The sequence below is a fragment of the Mytilus californianus genome, unplaced genomic scaffold (genome assembly GCF_021869535.1).
Source record: "Mytilus californianus isolate M0D057914Y unplaced genomic scaffold, xbMytCali1.0.p SCAF_1, whole genome shotgun sequence".
In the NCBI taxonomy this organism is placed as follows: Eukaryota; Metazoa; Mollusca; class Bivalvia; order Mytilida; family Mytilidae; genus Mytilus; species Mytilus californianus.
This window is the reverse complement of record NW_026262581.1, coordinates 50,055,719-50,068,572: the sequence shown is the minus strand read 5'-3', so window position 1 is coordinate 50,068,572 and position 12,854 is coordinate 50,055,719. Positions and strand designations below refer to the sequence as shown.

The following is a 12,854-nucleotide window of genomic DNA, read 5'->3' as shown; positions in this document are numbered from 1 at the left end:
AAATGTTCTTAAACCCTGCTGACTGTCATTGGCGATTGCCAAATAAACGGATCACCGATGTAATAAATGGATCTTAATTAAAAATTTAATACTAAACAGAAAACAATAAACTTGCGGAAAAGATGATATACCGCAAACAAAAGGTGCAAAGTTTTTTTGTACACCATATCCGGATTTCAACAATTAATGTCTCTTCAGTGATGTTAGATATATATATATATATACAAGTCTAAATTGAAAACAATGTTCAAACCTATGATTGCGTTGAATAAAAACCGCAATTTTTATACGTGTGCATGCAAAACAAATTTCTTGTTAGAGGGGTCTAAATACAGCACAAACAACATTTTCCAAAAGACCAAAAAAGTGAAAAAGTATATTTTAACAAAACGCATTTAACTAACAGGTCGAACAACAAATGTTATTAAACCCTGCTGACTGCCATTGGCGATTGCCAAATAAACGGATCACCGATGTAATAAATGGAGCTTAATTTTAAACTTAATACTAAACAGAAAACAATAAACTTGCGGAGAAGATGATATACCGCAAATAAAAGGTGCAAAGGTTTTTGTACACCATATCCGGATTTCGACAAATAATGTCTCTTCAGTGATGTTAGGAATCGAAAAGGTATTTGGAAAGCCCAACTATTTACCTCAATTTAGGATAGACTCTTGAATTTTGAGGAGTCAAAATAGGATGAACGGATCATATAAACCCTAAGGCAAATATAATACAAGCCCAAACGAAAAAATATAAACAAGTCTAAATTGAAAACAACGTTCAAACCTATGATTGCGTTGGATAAAAACCGCAATTTTTATACGTGTGCATGCAAAACAAATTTCTTGTTAGAGGGGTCTAAATACAGCACAAACAACATTTTCCAAAAGACCAAAAAAGTGAAAAAGTATATTTTAACAAAACGCATTTGACTAACAGGTCGAACAACAAATGTTCTTAAACCCTGCTGACTGCCATTGGCGATTGCCGAATAAACGGATCACCGATGTAATAAATGGAGCTTAATTTTAAACTTAATACCAAACAGAAAACAATAAACTTGCGGAGAAGATGATATACTGCAAATAAAAGGTGCAAAGGTTTTTGTACACCATATCCGGATTTCGACAAATAATGTCTCTTCAGTGATGTTAGGAATCGAAAAGATATTTGGAAAGCCCAACACTTTACCTCAATTTAGGATAGACTCTTGAATTTTGAGGAGTCAAAAAAGGATGAACGGATCATAGCATCATCTATATGTTAATCTTAGCTTAATAAGCAGTAACCATAGTCCAGAGATTTTAAGCTAGTTGTATCATAACACCATTTTTATAGATATTTTTTTACCAAAAAATGTTAATCACTTCTTGTTGATTTTTAAAACTTTTGTTTTGTAGGCTACTGTCTTCATCTAGGACAATATTTCAAAGCCACCGAAAAATTCAAACATGTTGATACGAAAAATACATGTGTGTGCAATGAGGATGGACATTTTGGTTGCACAATTTTTGATCAGTTTCCAGAGCACATTTGTAGCTAATAAATACGTTTAGCATACTATATTTAAATAGACAATAGTGTCATTTCTGCACTTGGTGGTACATAACGGCGTTTACAGCCGCAATTGAAGTTTTCCGAGGTGGTGTTTCGAGAAATATTACATTTAATGATGAGATTTGTATTCGAACGTAAATGTTCGTTTCATTAGGTGGTAACCTATGTGTTTTGATATTTAGTAAAATAATTACAATAATAATGCCAGTAAAGTATGGCTTATGAGAAATGTTATGTCAACTCCTGAGCAATTACACAGAAACATATATTGTAAATACACTCATCCAAAATGGAATAATTGGGATATCTTCATCATAAGATAGAAAGTCTACATGTGTTGTTACTGTTCTGCCACGCTCCATATAAATTTGTTTTGCACTAGTGGAAGTTATATCACAAAAGAACCTGCAAATCTATTTGATTGAGTTTAACACAAAATCCAATAAAATCATAACAGGAATAATCTAAAATACCGAACAGTAAATGTTGAGTTTTTTTGTGTGAAGGCAGAATACTCACATCAAATGAAACATAAGTCTAGGTACAAAACAGATAAATACAAGAGAAAACATAATCGGAATCGCATGAAATCAAATAGCAGAGAAACCAGGGGGGACAACATAGGACGCATTTCACGTAATGCTGTCATCTTCATTCACACGATTACTCAATAAAGGCAATAGTAGTATACCGGTGTTCAAAAGTCATAAAGCGATTGAGAGAAAACAAATCCGGGTTACAAACTAGAACCGAGGGAAACTCATCAACTTTAAGAGGAAAACAAAGGAACAACAGGAACACTGAAGTGCAACAGAAACAAACGCCAACATACATAAAAACGAACTATTTGATAACATCTGCCATATTCCTGACTTGGTACAGGACATTTAAAAAAATGGTGGGTTGAACCAAGTTTTATGGCTAGCCAAACCTCCCTCTTATATGACCATGTTAAAAATATCGCTAAAATGACAACAACACTACGTGACAGAAATACAGCACAAACACATGCAAGAACACTCATCACAGAGAAACGCACAAACATAATATAATAGTCGACACAACATGCAAAACCGCAGAACAACAACGAACATCTTCCACCAACGACAGACACCACAGGAAATCACAAACAGTGACGCACTTACGTAACGAACATGCAATCTCGAACTTTATACAATTATTTTCACAATACCAATCCAAACAATTTTCATGACAATGATGGTATTGAAAGGCAATTTTATGATTATTTGGACTACAAACGATAAGACATAACACATTATCCAACCGAAACCATAACAGAAGCATCAAAAATGAATACATGAATGTTGGATGTACAAAATACCGAGACACGTCGTATAGCAATGCAAATTTACACTCGGTATAACAGTCATATTCGGGAATAGGTCACGTTTGGTACTTAGCAGACAGATGACGTAGATGTTAAACCACAATTTAAGACGTGGTAAAAATGTCATTAGTTAGTTTAGACACAGACACATCGTATAGATCAACCAATTCATGATAGTGTCCATAAAATTTACGGAGTGTCATTTTTAATCTTTCCTCCTCATAACTCTGTTGGAGCAGTTTCTGCGTAAGGAGCACACTCCTGTATATGAAGTCAGTATAGTGTGAACATGCAAGAGCATAACGTATCAACTGAGATATGTAAACACCATACGGCGGAACAGACTTCCAAATGGGCTGATGTGCAAAATTGTCCCGTGCTTTTGCAAGTCTGGTTTTGATGTCCTTTCCAGCTCCATTGTCCTAACTCATTACACTGCCAAGGTAAATGAAGTCCTCAGAGTTCTCAATTGGTGTATCATTGAAAGAATAGGTGTTAGGTTGTTGGAGTTCATTGTCATAACTTTTGTCTTTTTAGCAGAACCGTATACAATGTAGTAAAATTGTTAAATATTTTATTTATTCAACATTTCTAAAATACTGGTGTGAGTTATATACTAGTACTGTTGAAAGACGGATAACTCTAAATTAATGCTGAATGTTTAGTTAAAAATTTCTTTGGTAACTATTTGGTTGATTTTTAATTATATAATAGTGTATTAAAACTTACATACAATAGTTTGTTCTGGAATGCATGTTGTAAATATTCTATATTCCTGAATCTCTGAAAGTTTTTTTTCACGTCATTATCCATGTGTAATGATTGCATGTTAATATTCGATGCATTTAAATAATTATACCTACATAATTATGCCAACTTTAACATTATCGACTCATTATCCATGAACGTATTGTTATAGATTCAAGGGTACAAATAGATGATACTTAATCATGAAGGTAGGATAAAAAGTTTAAAAGTTAAGATAACACATGTTGATACGACATTTACTAAATCGTCGATTGCATGAGTAAATATATTGAACCTGCAGCATCTTGAACGTAGGACATACGGCACAATTGAATCTGAATAAAAAAATTCCATAAGTCCCTAAAAGAAAAACTCTACGCGGCATTATAGTTCAAGGGTAGAAACATAGCTACGTGCACTTTGATTTTGAAAATACTGAACCAAATTGTTATTATTCAAACCACAATTAGAGTTTTAATTATGCACTTTTTATTGGAAAAACTCACATGAGGTCGTGGGTGTTTACACGAATTATCTGACTGAGTATTTACATTCATTTTATGTCGCTATCGTTCAATAGATACTTCTGGAGAAAGTTCTTATGACTTAAAAAAACTTTCGGGTTATCTTTCTTCTTACAAAAATTCTTCTTTTGTTATCGTTGTTTCAGTAAAGTTTTAATTACTTAAATACAAAATTTCCATCTCTTATCCTACAATAAACTTATTTAACATTTTAAACTTTTTCTACGTCACTGTATAGGACTTTGTTCGTGGACTTTAGGGCCATAGGGTATTCACTACATTGATTGTTGGTATATAACTTGTCAAGGTAACTATTCTTATGCATATATAACTACGTGTTCTTCAAAAGTTTGTTAGAAGCAACTAAATCAACGAACCTTACATCAAATACATATGTGGTGAAATTCTGAATCTAAATATTTATTTTTCGAACTATCGTATTTACTCTAATAGTTCACGAGGGTGAAAAACTCTACATATGCATGCAGCATCAGTACCTGCATGCAAGAAAGGAGTAAAACACACAACAATAAGAAACACTCCTTTTTTCTCATCACTTGGCGTCCATCGTCGTCCGTCGTCCGTCGTCTCCGTCGTCCGTCGTCGTCGTCGTCCGTCGTCCGTCGTCGGTCGTCCTCCGTTAACTTTTACAAAAATCTTCTCCTCTGAAACTACTGAGACAAATTTAACCAAACTTGGCCACAATCATCATTGGGGTATCTAGTTTAAAAAAATGTGTCCGAAGACCCGACCCGCCAACCAAGATAGCCGTCATGGCTAAAAATAGAACATAGGGGTAAAATGTAGATTTTGGCTTATATCTTTGAAACCAAAGCATTTAGAGCAAATCATGACATGGGTAAAATTGTTCATCAGATCTGCCCTGAAATTTACAGACAAATCAGACAACCCGTAGTTGGGTTGCTGTCCCTGAATTGGTAATTTTAAGGAAATTTTGCAGTTGTTGGTTATTATCTTGAATATTAATATATATAGAGATAAATTGTAAACAGCAATAATGTGCAGCAAATTAAGATCTACAAATAAGTCAACATGACCAAAATGATCAATTGACCCCTCAAGGAGTTATTGCCCTTTATAGTCAATTTTTAACAATTTTGTAAATTTTTATAATCCTTTACAAAAATCTTCTCCTCTGAAACTACTGAGACAAATTCATCCAAACTTGGCGACGAACATCTTTAGGGTATTCAGTTTACAAAATGTGTCCGATGATCCCGCCTACCAACCAACATGGCCGACATGGCTAAACATAGAACATAGGGGTAAAATGCAAGTTTTGTCTATTATTTTTTGAAACGTTATAAATACAGAAAATCTGAAAGGAGCAAAAATGTTCAGAATAATGAGCTCTACAAATTGTCCATATACGTCAAAACTGTTAGACAAATTCTTATAGGAGTTATTGCCCATAAATGACAAATCTTACCTTTTTTTTTCATTTTGCCTATTACCATGAAAACTATGATATTTAGAGAGAAACATTTTTTTTCCGTTATGCTTTATATGATTTAAATTATAATAAATAAATAAACACTTAAAATCACAAAAATGATCAGCAAGGCAAGATCTGTTAAAAAGTCAAATTTTGCCGATAAAGTTAGTAGACTGTCACTTTCATAGGAGTGATTGCCCTTAAATGAGGATTTTTTTACCCTCTTTTGTGTTTTTAGCAAAAACTAAAGATAGAGAGAAACTAAACAGATTAAAGATCAGTAATACAAGATCAACAAAATAGAGATTTTTGTCATGAAGTCTATTCTCGTCCACAATGTTGGAGAGTGTCCTTTGTTTGATATGCACATAGACCAAGGTGAGCGACACAGGCTCTAACGAGCCTCTAGTTTTATTTTCTTATTTCTGTAAGTATGAAAAAATGGAAGGATATCATCGAGATCGAGAAGTGATCACGTGCCCATGTGATTTGTAACATTATTTGACTTTCATATCGCTATCCTGGAACGATAGACTTATGTGAGTTTTTCTTATGCCGTCGTCTGACGTTGTAATCTTCCTTCATTCTTTTCTAAAATCATTAGGCCAAACTGTGTAACAATGATATTAAACAGTATGACATCAATAGTTTACCTCGGACCAACCAACGAACAGTGGTGGTAAAATTCATTCACTTCGGCCGTTGGCCTCATTAAATATCGGTTTTTCAAAAGTCAATAAAACCAGACATTTACCTCATCAAAAGACAGTAATTGTATAATAACCTCCGAAAGTCAAAAGCAGACTTTGGAAAATGGTGCACAAGTTATCCTTTAAAGAATAATGGTATATAACTCAAACTTCTATCAAACATGTCCGCTGCCGGGACTTGAAATAAAGTAAATTTGACAAAAAAATAGATAAAACAATATTAGAAAAATAACACGTACTTAATTATAAACGATGGTTTTTCATTTGTAATACTAGTACCTATTTATATTTAATGATGATGATAAAGGATGGATGGCTGCGTAACGTCCAGCGGCAAATTAATTATTCTGACTACGAGCCGACCAGTCTTTGCTCTCACTCCTTAAAGCCGCGTGTTTAGCGGAGAAGCAGCACATACCAATTCTAAAGTCTTTGGTTTGACCCGGCCGGGGTTCGAACCTACGACCTCTCGCACTCGAGGCGAACACGCTACCACGAGACATCGAGGCGGTTTAAGATTTAATGTTAATAGTTGACAAACATGCAGACAACCGTCGTTAAAGACAGCATATTTTTTTTGGCATAGCTCATTATAAAGTGCTTACAATCCTGAGTGAATTGTTACCAGATTTTGGCTACACAATATAGTTTTGACCACTTAAAAAACCCTGAAAGGTCCCTAATGAATCATTCGTTTAGGTTAGGTTCATTGAGAACCGATGCTGATGCTAAAATTTCGAACTCATCCCAGCGCTCTGTGTATTTCACGTCAGTTGTGAAAATAAAAAAAAAAAAACAGTCCCCATTTCCTGTCCAATCCTACTCTAATTTTATTTCATGTTAATTAAATGGATATAGGGTATACGTCAATGAGACAGCAGCCCAACGACACAAGATGTATTCATCCTCAAGCCTCTCAAATCTATGTTGGTTTCAATTTGACAAGTTGATAAATTTAGACACATTAGTGCAAAAATTTAAAAGGTCACTTGTAAAGTCCGTACAATGTTATAAACATGTCGAAATGAACTAAAATGGCCCTTTGTTACATGTATTTTTAAAACAATAGATATAATCTAACCCCCAGTTTTTGGTGGGGTTCGTGTTGCTTAGTCTTTGGTTTTCTATGTTGTGTCATCTGTACCATTATTTGTCTGTTTGTCTTTTTATTTTTGGCCATGGCGTTGTCAGTTTGTTTTCGATCTATGAGTTTGACTGTCCCTCTGGTATCTTTCGTCCCTCTTTTACGCAAAACGATATTTTACACAAATTTACAACTTAAAATACATCAACTAGCAAAATATTATTTTTTTTTGTAAAGTCTTTGCCAATACCTAAAAAGTATTGACAAGAATTGAAAATGGGGCTATTTTGACCGTCGTTGCAGTTTGCATTAAATGGAAGAACTTTGAAGCCCTTATTCAAATATATAAGCTAGCTCTATATATTCCTTTGTAGATGTCATGATTGGTTCTTCTTTTATTAGACTGAATACCAACCCTCCATTAAATCTCGATCAATTGAATAACAAATGGTATTTTAATCAATCTATAAAAATTCTGTACACTTGATATTACCAGTATAGTAACTAAAGCCAGCAAGTGAAATCTTGAGGCTCCTTCAGTAAACAGTCAAATGAACTGTGGGCAAGGGGCACTTGATGGCATTAGTGTTTGTTATCTTATTATATGATCATGATTTAATTACGTATTTATTGTAGCCTTTTATCCTCTTATGGGTGCAATTCTGGCCAAAATAAAGTAAAGATTTAAAGAAAAGAGAAGTCTAAGTACGATTAGAAATAACCATAAACAACGTCATATCAAAGAAAGCTCACAGTTCCTGAAAGCAAGCTCAAATTACTAAAAATACTGGTAAGAAATCATACCGTCCAACACTCTTGTAAGGGTCTGGATGGGGTTCTTCATTTTTGTCCAAATAAATTAAAGATTTAAAGAAAAGAGAAGTTTAAGTACGATTAGAAATAACAATAAACAATGTCATATCACAGAAATCTCACAGTTCCTGAAAGCAAGCTCACATTACTAAAATTACTGATAAGAAATCATACCGTCCAACACTGTTATGAGGGTCTAGATGGGGGGGTCCTTCATTTCTGTATTCTTTAATTTTATAGGTCATTTTTCTCTATTCTTTATATTTTTTACCCATTATTCTCTATTCTATAAAGCCCAATCCACACCCTCTCTTATAGCATTGGCAGCAATTTGGAGTGTAATTCAAACAGTAAGGACATAAACAGATAGGATGACATTATCTAGTACAGTTTGTACACAATCAAATGAGGAAATAAATAAAAAAAAGACATTTACTAAACGTGTGATCTTCCCAATAACGTCGCCGTTTGCAACTGAAAGGCTAGATATCAACTGGATGGAGTTAACAGAATAGAGAATAATGGACACAAATTACAGAATCTAGGTCCCAAAAAATAAGGAGTAGAGTAAAACAGGCCCAAAAAAGAGTAGTGAATAATGATGTGCTTAAAATAAAGAATAGAGAATAATGGTAAAAAATATTAAAGAATAGAGAAAAAAAGTCCAAAAATGAAAATAATCCCCATCAAGACCCTCATACTATGCATACGAAAATATATCGAATCAACTGAGAAATGTACGCTTTATAAGAAAGAGCCAGCGGCACATCACAATGTTTAAACTTCTGAGACAATATGTAATTTCATTTTTCTACTATATAAATTGTAAATTGGATTGGAACATAACAGTTCAGCGTTCATGAAAATGTTTCAAAATGGATATTGGGATGCATGTAATTTACAAGTAAAATTCTTCCTTTAAAATGTGAGCGTTCCATGCAGGCTGTGATTAGTCTATAATTTGACATGCTGTCCTGCTTTCAAATAATGTGTGGACTTCATGCACACATTCTACGACAATATATGGTACCCACCCGCCTATCTGTACCATTTCAACTCTCGAGCTGCAGCCACCAACGGTTCAGTTAATGACCGAACATCATCAGGTTCATTTGACTAATATCAGTAGGATATAAATGAACAAAGAAAACAGATTATTTTAGGAAGCAAAATGTTATGGATTTTACTATTAATCTTTATTTATGTAGGAAATGGTTAACTATAGAATGATGGAAAAGAAATATATAACATGCTTTTCTATTGATTCCTTGGTTTTAATGATTGGGAGAGAGATGAAAACAACAATTACACTAATATATAGACAAAGGGAAAGGGTGATAAAGTTCTATTATTATAGGTCTAGATTTTAACTTATTGGCATTAATGACTGAAAATTGGACGGCTGTCAACTATCAAATGAAAACTAAGTTTCTTGATGGAAAACATTAGGATTTGGAGCAGTCGTGCTGAGGTTGTAGCGACTTCGTTGTTAAAATAAATAGATATCTATGGTTATCTAGACAGTCGGACATGAAAAGATTTATTAATATGTCTGATAGCCTGCTGATAATCCCTTTACAAACTACAAAATATGTTCGAAGACTCACTTGGGTCGTAGATATATTCAGATCAAACCAATAATGTCAACACTCATATATATTCAGCTGTTCATCTAGACTAGGCACATATAAACGACAATTTGCGCGAAATGCTTAAGTCCCCAACTGCAAACTGTGACCAGACTACCAATTTTCACAGAATAAAGACATTCTTTTATAACACGACAAAAATAAAAGATAAAGCATGTTCATTCAAGCATCTCAAATCAATGATGGGCATGATAAAATGCTAGATGTCTTTCCCAATCTATGATAATTACTCTCACTTTAAGAGGGTTCTATTTAAAGCAGTTTCGACAAAAAAAAAGTTCTACATATTTATATGAGAATTATTCGTCTTGTGGTCTTGAACTATCTTCACACTTTAAATTGAGTTCTTAGTTACAAGGCGGTAATGGTGCCACACCGGTTTCATAATAAATTGGGATATTGGGATATCCACCCCCCCCCCCCACCCCCTCCCCAAGAAAGAAATTTAACTGAGCTCTCTTTATTAATGGATGCACATGTATGATTCTAAATAACATGATGACTTTGGTTAGAATACGTCAGCATACACATTAGGCCATCTTTAAGCCAGGTGAGCAATACAAGCTTCTTAAAATTGGAAGCTCTAGCTGAAACAAAAATTTGATTCTTTTGTGTTGTTTAAAAAATCTAGTACTAAATACTTGTGTTTCTTTCATAATCAGGTTGTGATGGGTTTCAACTATTCAAATATATGTAAACATAAAAAAAAAAAATCACTATGAATGATTTGGACACAAAGGTTGTCTGTCATATGGCTATGTGACATTGTCTAAACTCGATCCACAATCAATAGTTTCTAGTTATAAATAAAACCCAAAGTCTTTTTAGTAGATTCTGAGAATACTACAAACATTTCATTGAAAACTAGTTACTATATTGTTGGGGGAATTACGATTATGAAAAAACAGACGTACATTCCACTGGATGCCCATAGACGAACAAATGAAAGAACATTCTCAATGACCAACCCCTTAGTTTCACTAGGCCAAAAGTATATCAACCTGCTGTTATTGAAATCATGCAGCCCTACACTCAATATCGGCGACTGTAATTATCGGAGTATTGTAATTATCGGGGTATATTTGATCATAGCAATGCCGTGTACAGTGCAGAATGACACACATTGGCATGGGCAAAGTCAAAGGTATATTTGTAAAGAAAAAACATAGATAGGTATTTCATTGACAAACTTTTGTATCCAACAGACAGATATAAAGAGAAGGGAAAAAGATTCCAGCTGCAGGGATGTCATTAAAAGTGGAAGTTCACGCCAATCGTTTTGTTGTAATATAACTTATAAAGCAAGCAAACTTAGTGATCATCCTTCAAATCATTTTTTGGGCTTCCATATAGGCCTATTTAAAAAAAAATAGACGTTGATATCAACTCATTATAGATATATTCACATGACTCAAATGGCATTATTGACACATGACTTTCTTTTATTCATACAAAATGATATTCAAGATGTCACTTATTTTTTGTAGCAAAGTACAAAGGTATCTCCGATATTTTTTGACACATTCACAGTCTCTTAGAAGAGATTGCTTCTGGTTTTATTTTTGTGTTATATTTTGTATTTCGTGGTTTCTTGTTTCTATCAATAGGACACCGACCATTCATCTTTCTGTGAGCATGTGTTTTTTTTTAATTGTTGAATTTTGAAATTTAAAAAAAATTTGTTTAGTTCTACTTAAGATTCGGAAAACAACAACATTGATTTGAAAAAAACAAATCCCGTTCCTATGTGCTGTTGATAAAAGGTTTGTTTTAATTCATTAAAGTTGAAAAAAGTTTGTCCGGAGAAAAAAAAAACCCAATGCCACCCACAAAAGATAAATGGTCGGTGCCTTAGTTGAAGAATTACGTTTGAAGTTTGATATTCAAATTTTGTTCTAAAATCTTCAAACATCTTCATACCATTCGTTTATTCTAAAACGGAAACTATATTCCTCTTGTGTTCATTTCATTATCTGGAAAGTCCGAGGAGCTCTATCATCATAGATTATAAAATAAAAATATAAGGAGATGGGGTATGATTTCCAATGAGACAAATATCCACCAAAGTGCAAACGAAGTGTATGTAAGCAATTATAGGCAACCGTACAGCCTTCAACAATGAGAAACCCCATACCGTATAGTCGGCTATAAAAGGCCCCGACATGAAAAATGTGGAACAATTCAAACGAGAAAAACTAACGGTCTAATTTATAACAAAACAATTTACGAAAAACTTATAATAATACGATAGACATGAACCAACGATAACCACTGAACTACAGGCACATACAAAATGTGGCGAGGTTATACATGTTTGTGATCGCTAAATCCTCTCCCATTACCTCGGGTAACGGCACATTCCAACACAAGAACAAACTGTAAAAATCAGTCGCAATTGGCTTCACTCGAAAGATCGGTACGAGGCAGAAAAACAACTAACATAAAAACAATAGAAACAAAGCACCGAAATAAGAGTTTCTGAAAGCGAGTTTCAAAGCCATTTACAACTAACAAATCAATCATGTTCTTCCAGAATAAAGTATCAATCAAATATACACATCCAACGGATTTAGTGTAAAGACATCATACACAGTAGGAGAAACGAATGACCTTGTAGCTACAGGTAGTTTGAATTTGTGAAGATCGAAATTTGCGCCGGTTTTCAAACCACCTGCTGTTAATGTTGACTTTGAAGAAACTCAAAACGAGTCGTGATTTGTATACGGAATTTACTGCCCTCTTGAAGTATTGCCATTTTTATCTGACACAAGCATGTTGGTGAAAGATTCGAACACACGATCTCTATAGGTTTATGATGTGAAATTTTAACGGTTATATGAAGATTCTTTTTATTTCACAAGTAAGCTAATTAGAACTCTGAACAACAAGTTTATTAATTTTGTAAACAAAATTATAATATTTAAATTTACTTTTTGATCGAGTTAAGCCATTTCAATTGA

General features: G+C 33.8%; 1 protein-coding gene across 1 annotated transcript in view; it reads left to right on the top strand.

The window, feature by feature from the left end:
* The window catches only part of LOC127720587 (PR domain zinc finger protein 12-like), a 449,743-nt gene extending 447,710 nt beyond the window's left edge, over window positions 1-2,033 (top strand). Inside the window, exon 5 of the mRNA XM_052227259.1 lies at window positions 1,407-2,033. Coding sequence (XP_052083219.1) covers window positions 1,407-1,549 — 143 coding nt within the window. The 3' untranslated portion in view covers window positions 1,550-2,033. The remainder of the gene's footprint in view (window positions 1-1,406) is intronic.
* The last annotated feature ends 10,821 nt before the right edge of the window (window positions 2,034-12,854 follow it).